The sequence below is a fragment of the Epithele typhae genome (assembly GCF_022376455.1).
Source record: "Epithele typhae strain CBS 203.58 chromosome Unknown BXZ73scaffold_103, whole genome shotgun sequence".
NCBI classification, from domain to species: domain Eukaryota; kingdom Fungi; phylum Basidiomycota; class Agaricomycetes; order Polyporales; family Epitheliaceae; genus Epithele; species Epithele typhae.
Window position 1 is genome coordinate 2466 of NW_025954294.1, and position 13639 is coordinate 16104.

The 13639-nt window shown below is 58.3% G+C and overlaps 3 protein-coding genes across 3 annotated transcripts; 2 read left to right on the forward strand and 1 right to left on the reverse strand.

Moving 5' to 3' along the window:
- Positions 1-2274: 2274 nt before the first annotated feature.
- BXZ73DRAFT_82126 (acylphosphatase isozyme Ch1) lies at positions 2275-2718 on the reverse strand (the record flags this gene model as incomplete). Its single annotated transcript, XM_048023652.1, has 3 exons — positions 2275-2404; positions 2474-2526; positions 2599-2718. 3 exons carry the CDS (start codon positions 2716-2718, stop codon positions 2275-2277), a joined length of 303 nt encoding a protein of 100 aa, XP_047871970.1.
- Positions 2719-3035: 317 nt separating this feature from the next.
- Positions 3036-4691, forward strand: BXZ73DRAFT_55867 (uncharacterized protein; the record flags this gene model as incomplete). The annotated part of the gene is made up of 1 exon (XM_048021410.1): positions 3036-4691. A coding segment is annotated over one exon (1656 nt), but the record flags the coding sequence as incomplete, so codon positions are not given.
- Positions 4692-9555: 4864 nt separating this feature from the next.
- BXZ73DRAFT_107205 (uncharacterized protein) lies at positions 9556-11863 on the forward strand (the record flags this gene model as incomplete). Its single annotated transcript, XM_048016861.1, has 2 exons — positions 9556-10884; positions 11411-11863. 2 exons carry the CDS (start codon positions 9556-9558, stop codon positions 11861-11863), a joined length of 1782 nt encoding a protein of 593 aa, XP_047871972.1.
- Positions 11864-13639: the final 1776 nt, after the last annotated feature.

Consider the following 13639-nt stretch of genomic DNA (forward strand, 5'->3'; position numbering starts at 1 on the left):
CTTCATAATATCCTCTGGTGTACATTTGGTGCCTACTGAGCATATGGTTCATTGCTATGTGTACCATTTGTAAATTGCTGTGGGGCTATGCTCTATTGATGGGTTGTTTGGCTATTTTCGTGTATGCCACACAGAGGTACCTGCCTTGATTCCACCCTATTCACTGAATGTACTTCTTTTCTTGAGTGTCATCTGTGGCAAAGTGGTTGCATATAAATATGGTATGGCAGAAGAAGCGCCACCCACATACGAGGGGTGGTGCAGGTGACATGGTTGTGTGAGCAGCAATGCAGGCTACATGGTCATATGAGTGGCAACACCAGGTACATGCTTTTAAATAGATGTAGTAGCCATCTAGATATTACACAGCATGAGCGCTGTGCCCATATGAGTTAGAACGCAGGCGACGGGCTCATATGAGAGGCAACATAGACGACGGGCTCATATGAGAGGCAACATAGACGACGGGCTCATATGAGAGGCAACATAGGCGACAGGCTCATATGAGAGGCAACAGAGGCGACGGGCTCATATGAGAGGCAACACAGGGTACATCCTTTTATATAGATGTAGTAGCTACAAAGCAGGAATAGTAGTCAGAGTGTTATACAAAGGCGGTAGAGGCAGGCTCACATGTGTGGCTGTGTCCTCATATGAGCGGGAATATGGGCTACAGAGCGCCCGCTCATATGAGCCCACCCGAGTGGTATCCCCGGGCTACAGTGTCAAAAATATGAGTGGCATCCCTGGGCTACAGGGACGGCACCCAGTGCATTCTGGCGTGCAAGCTCCTCGATACCATCCTCCCTCCCGTCCTCACGTTCACTGCCTGGTCTCTTCCCTATCTCTCATGGATTTTCGGGTTTCTCTGGTATATCTCTCGCCGGATCTCTGCATTCCTATCCTTCGCCTCGCCCTACATCAAGATCGTCGCCAGCCCCGTCTTCCGCGTCCTGTTCACTGTCTCAAGAGCCCTAGCCTTTGTCGTTGTCTTGGTCATTATCAATCTGTCCTCTTTTGCCCTCGTTTCATTGCTCCGCTCCGCGGTACGTCCTGCACGCGTTGCCCGTGGCGCATATATTCATCAACTGCTTTCATTCTTCAGTCGAACACAAATAGCCCCGATGACGACGCGCGCAAAACCGCCGCCGAGTCGTCGGAAAGACAGGATCCCATTCAAATTAGTACCCCCTCCACCGACACCCAGCCTACTCCCCGTCACTGGGTCGGCAAAGCCTCCGTTCTGCCGTCCTCCCACCCGAAGATCTTCGCCGCTGTCTTCCTCTCCTTGGCCATTCTCTCCTCCGTCATCTTCGCCTCCTTCGTTCCTGGCTCGGTCACCACCCTCACTTTGAATCAGGGGAATATCTCGGAGGCTAGTCTCAGCCATCAGTCGCACACCCTACTCGTTCTCCATCGCATGCATTTCACCACGCGCCGACTGTTCCAGCACATATCTCAACCAGAGCCCGTGTCGTCTTTCGCTCGTCAAAATTCGCCCGCATCGGCCGCCCATCCAGACGTCTTTGCCGTTGCCGACTTTCTCCGCGATTCCTTCCGCCGTCACCACGCCGACCGCTTCCAGTACTCGTGGCAGCCGGTTTCCGGTGCACATTACTTGGTTTCGAGTCCTACCGCCGTCGTGGGACGTCCGCACCTACGCATCAAATGCCCCCACCAGTTCTCATCAGGCCACGCTATGCCGTCTCACCATATGGTGAAAGGCTCGTGTGGGTCACAGAAGGGGCAGGTGTTCCGCATCTCCGCTAGGACTGTATTGGCGAGTAGTGGAGGCACAAGGAAGTGCAGGGAAGAGTCGCGGTGAATCTCATCGTCGCGTGCACATACTATATGATACCCTCGTTTTTACGATACCCGTCCATGTTCTATCGGGACTTACAGTACTTTACTGCATGATGCATCTCATGTTATCCGTCTCCCGGTCTGAATGATACACCCTTTCTCATAATACGGCTGGTATTGATGGTCAAGGAAACATGCATTGATGAGATCTCAAGACCCAGATAATCCTGGATTCGGTTCGTCTACATCGTGCACCCACGTTTCTCCACGGCAGGAGGTTGAAACTCCTCTTCCACCCGTGAGTCATGTTAGGCGACGAAAACAAGGCAATTTAGTAGTATCGACAGTTTTACAATCTTTCATAAAAGTATCATTATCTGCGGGATCCCTGCCTAATCCTACAGTACACTGTGAAACCACATCCTTGCTACAGCTTGTAATTACCCTCACCGGTGAACGACGAAATCGAACCTACGCGCCGGCACGGTGGTTCTTGACCTTCTCGAAACCTTGGTACTGTGGCCGTTCCAAAGCTGATTCATTGCTAAACTGTACGCCACTAACGTGGGCCTGAGGAGGTCCTTGATGCAGCGCTTCTTTGCTGCGTACCATTCACCATGGCATAGTCAGACACGGACTCTTCGAGCACACGGAAGTTGGCATGACTCACAACTTCGTCAACGCATCTTCTGGTCCCTGTGCCGTACCGACAACGTCTCCACTCTGAGAATGCAGTGACGCCAGTGTCAGCACTGTCAAAAGTTAATGAAGCCCCCTTCCGAGGCGCTAACATACCGGCTCGTTCTTTACCCAGCCTACAATTCTGAGGTCCTGTGCAGTGTTTCGCACAAACGCGCGGAAGAAGACCCCCTGCACCTTGCCGCTGACTCTAAAATCAGCAGTTCGCATGGCCATGGTTGGCGCGGACGGAGAGTAGATGTTGAACGGTCCAAACCCTCAAGTCCACATATATCGTATGCAAGCATGCGCAACAGGTAAAATGTGATGTCACACCGTTACCTTCGCGTTACGGGACGCGACTGAGATCACGTACGTCAATGCCAAACCCAACTGATGAGTCATTTCAACCGGCAACCACACCTCGCTCTATGACCGAGTTTTCAACGGTTCGCTATGATATTTGATTGAGCATATGTTAACAGGAGCTCACGAGTCTCCATATCCCCCAGGTCCTCTGTCATGGCTGGGGTCGTTCTATATCGCTATGCAACCTTCCAAGAGAGATACAACTTCACATCTTCTTGGACAGCGTCTCAACTGAACGGCAACACCTGGATCCTTCTGCCTGCCGGTCCGCCAGCAGTCCTTGGTTGCGCATGTTCCACGGCAAGAAGTCTCTCCCTCTCATCTGCAGAGCGACGCGGTGGGCCGGAACAGCAGCCCTGTACGAAGACATTGTTCTTCGCAGGATGAGCCAATTTGCCCCTCTTTCACGCACCTTGAAGTCCGAAGACGTCGGCAGGGTTTTAGGTCGGATGGTGAGGAGCATCCGCATGGACACGTGTATGGTGCTAGACGAGTACGCGGGACCCGCTCGACGCGACCTCGCCACAATATTCAAGCGCTGTCCAAACGTCAAGTCGGTTCAGTACATTCCCCATCCGAACTTTCTTCATCTCGACTTTCCCGAGGAGGGCTGGCTGTGGGAGATCATATACAATCCGACGTGGCTGTTCCGGCCCTCTTCTCCCGACCACCCAGCGTTGTTGTGCCTAACGGCGTCCCACCTTCTCCACCTCGACATATGCGCTGCTCTTCAGGACGCCGATACGATACGAGACATCCAGGTCCTACTTCAAAGCACTCAACGACTCCAATCTTTGGCGCTGAAGCGTTCAAACGAAGGCGCCTCGACCCCCGAACTTACCCATTGGCTACGACATGTCACCACCCAACCGGATTTATCCCCTGTGCACCTTCCCTCCTTAGTATCGTTCACCTTCGATTCTGGAGCGCATCCGGAGCTTCAACGCGACGTAGTCATCCGATGGAGCCTCCCTGCGTTGCAGCGTCTCACCGTTGTGCTCCATCCTCATCGCCCATACGATCCAATGGGCCTTCTCGAGCGCCACGGTCGCCTTCTGCGCTACCTCCACCTCTTCCCCAAGTTCTCTGTAACCGAATCTCTCACTCAAATGCAAGAAGCCCGTCTCGCAGAGTCGCTCGACACCCTATTCCCCGTTCTCGAACACCTCGTTCTCCCCCGCTTCCCGTCCTATCCCGGACCATACCTCTTCCGCTCTCCCTCGCTCAAGTGGCTCGATCTATGGATCATGGCGGACCACCAGCGGAACAACAATATCGAAACCGACGCCCTCTGGACCCCAAACGCAGACGCGATCCGCGCGAGCTTCGTCGACAGAAAGCTCAGCGCGACACCTAGCCTCCGCAACGTCCGTCTTCTGGACCCGATCTCGTACAAACAGGCTTACACCAGCGAGGTGCGGTCGACGGACGCGGCCCAGTGGCCGGAGATCTGCGCGCCAGACGCCTTCGACCCTGGTGGGCCCGGTGCCGGGTCCGCAGCGTCAGGAACGGAGGGGCCCGGGGAAGAACGTGTCCGTTGCGTTATCCATCGTCTCTCGACGCGGTGGCTCTTGCAGTCGGAGCACATGGTGATTCCGGACGACTCGCGGGAGGTGGGGCATGTGGGCGTCGACCTGTTCGGTCTGGAGGATATGCTCGAGGAGATCTCGGAAACAGGATTCGTTCTGAAGGGAACGGAGAGCGAGGAATATGAGCGGTGGAAGCTCGGAGTTTATTATATGGTAGGAGTTAGCGATGAGGAAGAAGACGAGCGACACGGCGACGAGGAACAAAACGAGCGACACGGCGATGAGGAATTGGACGGGAGAGGCACCGCGTAGCCTCTCGAGCTTGTGACGGCGATGAGGAAAACATGCCTGGGATTCATTTGTGCACGTTGGAACCTCGACGTAGCTCTAGTTTAGACAGTAGCTTAGTATTGGTTGAGTATTGGGCCTCGAAGACTCGGAATAATGGCGATGAACCACCGTCCAATCCAAGGAAGGCAATTATCTTCTGCTTTCTTCTCCTTGCATATACATAGCTCGACGCTGGACCAGAGAAATGGGATAGAGGAAGACGAGTCGGAGTCCCATCAGGACGGTCTAATCGAGGCGTGTGCACGTGACAACAAGATGGCGCAGTTAACGGCGTTACGGGCGTGCGTGTTCTCCCCGCTTTCCAGCTGCCACCCATCCCCCGCCACGAAGGGTCATGACTCTTCCACCATACGGCTCACGCCTACGCACGTTCATTTCATTCGCAGTAGTGCTCCTGTCACACTGCACCGTTGCTCTTGGCGCCGACATCCTACCACCCCACCCCATCGTCTCCCAAGCCACAGTCTCCAACTCTTCTTTCTCCCCATGGTTGTATGATTCGCTCCAACAAGACGCCGTCCTACTGTTATCCTTTTTATCCTTTATCCTCCTCATGACAACGGTCACGCTCTCCCTCGTCGTGCAAGAACTACTCTCCGTCGTTGAGGATCTGGGTTACGCGCTTCCCAAGACTTCACGTCGAAGACTGAACCTCCGGCTTATCCTTGCTCTCCTCGAGTTAATCCGAAGATCTATCTGCTATAGCGCAAGTGCATTCTCGTTGGTGCTCCATGACGCTTTCGACACCGTCCAAGAGGTCACCGCTGCATCCGTTCTATCTGTTCATGGAACATGTCGCACACTAGCTGCTGGCGCTACAACTGTCGCTAATGCACTCAAGACGATATTTGAAGTACTTCAAGCATCCTATGGAAGCACCATCGATTCTCCCAAACTACTCTCTGTCAGGTCCTGTACGTCTTTCTTCGACTTCTTCGGCCACTGGGGGCGCCTCAAGAGCGCGGGGTCACGGCCTTCCATTCAGCATAGAGCCACGTTACTGTGTGGCCTGGTTCTTTGCCTCGTCCATGTCTATACCTCATCGGTCACTACACCACACATTGCAATTTCCGTCATTTTGGCCCACACTCGACTGCAAGCCATCGTGTTCGCCCTGTTTCTCATCGCCGCTTGGGACCTCCTCAGTACCTGGGCGGTTCATATTGGGTTATCGAACAGCGGGGAAGGTATCTGGTGGCCACGGGTCGGGCTGGGTTTTGGGGTGCGTATTGGCCATCAGTGAACGTCGAGCGGTAGTTGATAACTTCGCACCCAGAAACCCCATCATTGGCTCCGCGAGCGTAATCGCGCTATCATTTCTCAAGCTGGAGGGTGGCTTCCACTCTTGCTTCCCCAGAACATGCTGGCAAAATCCAGGCCATCCCCCCTTGTCGCTTTCGGTTCTGGTGTCTGGTCGGCATCTGCGCGGCTTCTCAGTCGCATTCCTCTCCCTACGATCCACATTTTCTTGGGTGCGGGTCGCGGGCGCTTCTTCGAGATCTACCTGTCGTCCACACCGTTTCCGAATAACCATCAGCTGTCTCCAACATACTCTCCCCTCTCATTGTATATCCGGACACACTCTGCTGTCGCTGTAGAACTTCTAGACGAACCTCGGGCTGAAGCTCCCCCCTCCGTTCAACCCTCGCGTACAGTGAACGCTAGATCTGATCGGATCTCTGACTTGAGGCCTTCTCCTGGGACGAAGGACCTCGACCCTACATACACCGACGCCGCCGTCGCGGCCCCCGAGGATGTCCTCTGCGGTATTCACCGTGCGGCGGGAATGCGCCGCTCGACACTGCGTGCCGAGGCCAGGGTCCCCGCTCCCTTGCGCCCAACTGCGCCGGCGTTTGTCCCCGGAGGAGTACCGCACCGCGACGGCCCTAGCTCACCCTCGCGGGGGCTGTCATCATCGCGTTGGGCCGGTTCAACACCCGCGGTCCTCCCTCAGCCATCTGGATCGCGCGGCTACATCAAAGCACCCCCTGCAGATGCCACGCTTCCTCCCTTGGTTCTGTCTCGCCCAATTTCCTATCGTGACTCGCCGTAGTTGCTGGATTCACCGAGGCCGGGTGTAAGTTTCACTGATCCTTACTACAGATTAGCAACGGTCTGGAAACGTACTCTTCGTAGGACCAGATTCGTCTTTCCTGTTTACGACCATCCTGGGTTGAAACTCGCTCTCCCTTCATTTGTCCTTGAATTGTCAGTTCAATCTCGTCTTGTTGTAGTTACACCACTACGATGTGCACAATTACTTGCAGCAATCATATCTAGCCATCTGATCGATGAACCGGCATTCTAAAAGAAACCAAACAATCAATGACGCACGACTTCACTTAAGCTTCAGCCACGGCCGCGTCTTGAGCTTGACGCGTACACAGACGCAAATAACGCGTCCTCAGCTGCCCGCATCTTTTCTTGCTCCTTTCATCATCCCGACATCTATGCACCATCAAGTCATCGGTCAACCGTTACCACGAAGCACGCGATAACATCGAGACGCCACAGCCGTTAGTCAGAATGGCATGCCCTCTGGAGATGCAGTGGGCGCCATATCTACTTCGGATTGATGTCGCATTACATACTAGCTGAACAGAAGACTCATCTCGCTTTCACGCAATACGCACACTGAGACCTTCCAAAAGCAAAACAAGGCGCATATATCCGGATTTCGCGAAGCTACGCGAGAAGACCATCAATTCCACACCCACCCATCACCGCATACTACAAGCACAGCGTGGACACTGCCCACTAACGTCACATGTGAGTTCACGACAATCCCTTGTATTGTATCCGTCGCCATTTCCGAAAGGATTTTGTCTTCGTGTGCATCTCCCTCGCCACGCTGAAGAGGCAGTCTGCAGGTGAAGCCACGAAAGAACCTATCTCCATCTTCAGTCCAAACGCTGCAACCGGAACCACACTATTACTTCGACGCTCTTCATCTGTCAAATTCGCTGAGCATCCCCTCACAAGACGCGGCCCACTGTCGTCCGGATATTCCGTGCGCCCGTCCCCCTCAATCGCATGATATCTCCGATCGCGACCCTGGCCTCGGCCTACGCGCGCGACGCCGCGGCCGCGGTCTCCGGCATCGATCCGCACGACACCACTCGCCTCGCCCAGAGAGAACAAGGCGCGCAGCGCATCGCACGCGGGCGGCGCGGGGATCAGCCCCTCTCGCGCGAGTGATCGCGTGCGGCGAGAAGAAGAGCGGTGGGCGAAGGCGGCTCAAGCCTCACAGGAGGGCTCATGTTCTTGGCGGTGAGCCGAGTCGAGCGTCGAGCGTCGAGCGTCGAGGGCTTCGCGAGCTCCCGCGCGCGGGACACGAGGCGCCGCCAGCGCTGATGTTGTGCACGGCCGCTGGGCGACAGGCCGGCGGCCCGCATGCGGGGTTCACAACACCCGATGGGCGCGGGCGCGGGCGCGGGTGGACGTGCGTGTGGAGGCGTCGCCCGATGTCTCCGTGGCCTTGCGGAATGCCAGGCTGCAACACGCAGGGCGAGCGGCGGATGCAACCCCGGAGGTCCGGAAGATGAAGGTGGCCATTGGACGTCGCGGCGGAGGTCGATCGCCATGAAGACGACGGCACACCTCCGCGAGACGAGCTTCTGTTTCTGCGAAGGTGCGTATCTTCTTTTTCGTGCTTATGTGATGATTGCCCAGTCTTGTAGATGGTATCGACTCTGATTGGGCCGGCGTCAAGGTGGCTCATACCAGCTGGCTGGAATCCCCGCTTGGCGGAGCTAGCGACGGCGACGCTCAGCGGAGAATCAAAGCGAAGGCCGTCCCATGGTTATTGTGCCACCGTCACAAGAACGTTGCAAGCTACGCTGTGCGTACGTCAATGGTCAGCCGCATTATGCCTGTCGGCACACATGTGTAACGCACGACCTTGTATTTCTAGATGAACGTAGCCATCAGTCGCGGCCATCGAAGAGACTCGTCGATGCCGATGGACGTCGACGGAGGGGTGAATAGGCGCTCGTCACACGCGGGGAGGTGTCCCATTAGCGCCGGTCCAATTGTCGGGCGCGAGGTCCGCCCAGCCGGAGCCGCCTGCCTCGAGTTGGGCCTTGCGTCCTGTGCCGCGGGGCGTCCTTCCGGCATCTGGGCGTTATCAATTTATCCGGGCACCGACCGTCCCGCTCGTCCAGGGGCTGCTGCCGGCCAGGGCGCTCCAACAATTGCGCTCGGCGGCGCACATCACAAAAGGCATGCCCCTGCGCCCGACCTTTTCGCTCTCTCCGACCGCCCTTCACGGACGTTCCCTCACCTCGACCTGTCCCCCCCCTCTAGCCCCCTCTCGACGCGGCGCTGTCGTCGACCCCTGGACTGGGCACAGGAAGAACCTGGAGCTTCCCCGCTGCATCCCACGAACCCAGGAAGCCCCGCCCTCCAGCCGCCCTCGCCCAAGTGAAGCATCGTCCAACGGCCGTCTCCCACTCGTCTCCGTCTCCCCGCTCCTCCCGACCGGTTCCAGTCTCGCAAGCCGACACATAGCGCGGTTCGTGATCGATACTTATTGGATACCCTCCCTCCCCTCTCACACCGACGCGCCGCTGCAGGGCCACCGCTTCTGCTTACCGCATCGCGCAACCCATACTTGGCCTCCCAGACGCCCTATTGGCTATCGCCGGTGGACAGTTCGATCTGCGCGTCATTAGCAGCGCTTCATATATCCCCTCAAGCCCGCATTTCGCCCTCACCTCCCTTTCATCCGCCCACCCCCGGTTTCGTTCCCCCCCTCACCTCTTTCCCTCAAACATCCCGCCTCGTTTCCTTTCTGCCTTCACTCTTTACGACTCTCAAGACCGAGATGTCCCGCGGCATCTACAAACCGTACGATCTCGTCCCGGACTGGCTAGTCGAAAGCCCTATCACGTTCGACGACCTCCGGCACACATCGCCCCCAGCTACCCTCTTCCGCGTCTCTCTCCCCCCGAGCCCCGTTCTCGAGCGTCGCGCGAGCCAAGTTCGGCGCGACAGCGTTGCGTCGACGGACTCGGACGCGCTCTCGCTCGGCCCACAAGACGAGAAGCCGCTCACGGTGGACATCGAGATTGATGCAGTTTCGGAGCTCGACCTGGACGCGGAGGACGCGGAGGAGATTCGCGTGCAGGCGGTGGAGATCGTGCAGCGGCTGGAGGAGGTGCAGGAAGAGCAGGACCAGGATGCGGATGGAGAGCAGGAGCGCGCGGCGCGGCGGAAAGACAAGCAGCGGCGGACACGGGAGCTGGAACTCGATCTGGACACGCGCAGCTTCCTTGAGTACGGGGACGATGACGACGACGAGGGCGACGCGGATCTCTCGGCGTCTGATGAGGCCACGCTCAGCGAGCAGCAAGGGATCGACCCCTCCCCCATCGACCCGTTCTTCAAGCCCAAGTTTGCATCGCTCGCCATTTCCCCCGCCCGCACTCCCACCCCCACGTCTTCTCCCGCCTCGACCCCTCAGCCACATTCCGCGTCCCCAGTCCACTCCCGCGCGTCCTCGTTCGACTGCACATCGCCATGGTTCATGCACTTCCCCGCCGCGGCGCTTGCCGCTCTCGACGACCAGCTCCTCCAGACGCCGATCGACGCGTTCGCCGATCTGTGCTACGCGCAGTCCGTCGTGGAGCTTGCAGACGCTGCTGTCGAAGTGGGCGTTGTGGCCGCGACAGGTGCATACTCGTGGAGGCGATTCAGCAGGCTCCGCCCAATGACGCCATTCAGCGAAGAAGACGGGTCACACTCGGGCATGAACACCAGTGTGTACCAGAACCCGCCTCAAGAACCTCAAGAACGACTGCGGCCACAAGCACCAGGGTCTAGGCAACCTCTCGCTGCGCTCCTTCACCTATCGATGCCGGACTCGGAAATCGTTCGGCTTGCAGCAGTCGCGGCCCGAGCCGCGGAAGACCTCGAAGCCGAAGTGCAGGCGGACGCGGACGACGCACCGGAAGACGACCGCGACTCGATCTCGTCGTTCTCCTCGTCCGACTCCGAAGGTCTGGTGTCGCCCGAACAGCCGCCCAGGAGACCGAGCTGGAGCAGGGCGGCGCGCGGCGGGGACGTGCGCGTATACAGCCCGCCGCTGGCGGAGCCGCACCACCTGCGGCACTGGGCGCGCGGAAGCGATGGCTCGATCCAGTTTAGGTCGCACGTGAGTGTCCTTGCGCTATCTCCCCCCATCTTTGCTCCCCCGTTCCACCCGCAAGGTTCGGCCTCGTTGCGCGGTTTTGCGTTTCATCTCGTCATGATTCCGTTCTCAGTGCGTCCAGAGGCGCTGCGGCTTGCGCGTTCCCTGGAGACGCAATGTCGCCGTGGCTCTCACGATGTGGTTCGCGGCCGGTGAAGAGGACACGGGTGTACGCGCGCATCTACGAGTGGGGTTTAGACTTCGGAGCTGTGTGGCCTACCGTCCTGTGCATGCAGACAGGCTCCGTGGACGCTCGGGGTCGCACTTTGGCCGCAGCAGATGTGATCCAAGCCTATCCCCACATGCGCCCGTGTAGACCTGAGCTTTGCTTCGTGCATTGACTACCTGAATGTTCGTTCCTCGTGTCCGCTTCCGCACAGACGGCTTTCCCTAACTCCGTGTTCTTCTCATCCTGACTTTGGCTCCACCTGCCATCCTCCCTCCACGTATCATCCTCCTCGGAACGCCCGCTGACCGTCTGCCTTCCCAGGCTGCCATGCCCGCGCACTTCTCGCACACGCCGTCACACAAGCCCAAGTCGCAATCCCTTCCCTTCCACCCCGCCCAGCGCGCCCCCCTCCCCGGTTCTCTCGCGCACCAAGAATCCCTCTCCCGCCTTCGCTCGCCGTCACCTGTCCGCACAAACTCTCCAGAAGAGCGCCGCACCCCAACAGGGTCACCCATCCCGTTCGTGCGCCCGGCCACGGCCGTCACACAAGCGCAGCTCGCGATGCTCTTTGGCTCAGGCTCCGGGACGCGCACCGGCGAGTCCGTCCACTTCTTTCCCACCGCCCCACCACCCACGAACGGGTCCAAGCCGAAACGCGCCGGGACCCTTCGGATCTCGACGAACACAGGCTCGAGGCAGGAGGGGAGCCCGACGGCTGTCGCCAGCGCGGGCGCGTGGATATCGCGCGCATTCTCTCGGAGGGAGCACCGGTGATGCGCCGGCGGAACGCGTTGTTGGACTGGAGACGTGACAGTGGACACAAACGTGGACACGGATGCCTTCTGCTGCTGCTGTACGTTCCCAAATCCAGGGCCACTCAATTTCGACTGCGGCCTTGGGCACACACAGGGAACTCCCATGACGCATGAAGTGACGGCCGGCGCTGTGCCGCGCCCAGGGACACGGAGACATGCGTCTGGAACCTGCCTAGGGATGACTCTCACCTGGGCTTCAAGGGGCCCTCGGAGGAGTTAACCCGGCCTCGTCGAAGTTCGATCTTCAACCAGCCCTCCACTTCGCCTTCCACAGGCGAGGCGTGGTCAAGAAGGCTCGACGCCCCTGCCTCGCCCGCTGTACCTTCAAAAATTCTGTCTCTGACCTTCGCATTCCCACCCCTGTACGAATATAGAGCATCAGCCTCCCCACCCCTTGCTCGCTCTCCGCGCTCTTCTCCACCGAGCTTCTAATTCGTCTTCACCTGCGCGGCGAGCTCATTTGTATCGATATCTATGCCTCACTATTTTCCCACTCCGCTCGTCGTTCTCGATGCCCTATTCGTGCGCCCTTGCGCGCGTTACCTTAGATTCACCCCTACTTCGACCTTGGAAGCGTCACCCCCTTTTGACGTGCTCCCCCCTCCCACTGCGGACTTGACTCGTGTGCTTGCACACACGCTGGCTTCCCCACCACAGTCTCACTCCAACACTCATGTACCACCACTCTCATTCACGACCACCCGTCCTGTGTTCTCCACCCCTGCACTGATCTTCCACCCCGCGCTGCTTGTTGTACTACTACCACCGCATGCACCCACACGCTCGCTCTCGCCCTGTCTGTTTATCCGTATCTGACCCGTGCGCCTTGCAGACTGGAATCTCTGGACCACGTCGCGTTGCTCTCGAGAGCGCCTGTCTCCCTTCCCTGGCTTGTGATTTGGTACATTATTGCCACGCCTAACGAACGAACAACACGATATTGGTTGTCGCGCCTACGCCTCCGTGCGTTGCAGTCTCAAGACACTCCACAGTAGAAGCATGTCCTTGTCGAGGGGGAAAGACAGTCGAGTACCTCAACGTCTATTATCCCAGCCCTCCAGGGAGCTCCAAGCTACGCGACAAAAACCTCCGCGATGGGCGGCTGTGGCCAGCCGCAGCCCCTGGCAGCCACGAGCGAGATCCCCGCGCGGACGATCCTTCCGTCGTTTCATTTATCCCGCCGCTCGCCGTTCCTGGTCGGCACTCGCGTATCTCGCGCGCCTCGCACGCGAGATGCGAGAAGGTGGACGAACGCGGAAGCCCGGCAGACCGGGGCGCGGAGCGAGCCCGAGTCCGTCGTAGGCTCGACGCTGCGTCGCGCGGAACAGACGGTGCGTGCAGACCTATCAGCGAGCGTCCCCAGCGAGACGCGTTCCTAGCGAGACGAGCGGTGAGACAACGTTAACACTTGAGACTTGAACATGACTTTTCGTTTACGCGCCGGGGGGGGGGAATCGGCGAGCGGCCCTGGCAACGTTCGCTCACCCCTGAGTTCGAACTCTGCCGGAGGCCCGGTAGCCGGCGGCTGGACCACAAGGGATCGTGCGTATGGTACACCCACGTCGCGCGCATCGTGAGACTGCCTGCATCATGTCGCTGTGAATAAGCCTCGGGCGTTGAACAACAAGCCCGTGCCCGAAGTTCGTCCGTCCGCCACCAGGGTCCACTGGCTCTGCGCGCGAGCCTTCAACGTAGCACATTGCAACGCCGCCCGCCACCACCGCCCGACCGCGGA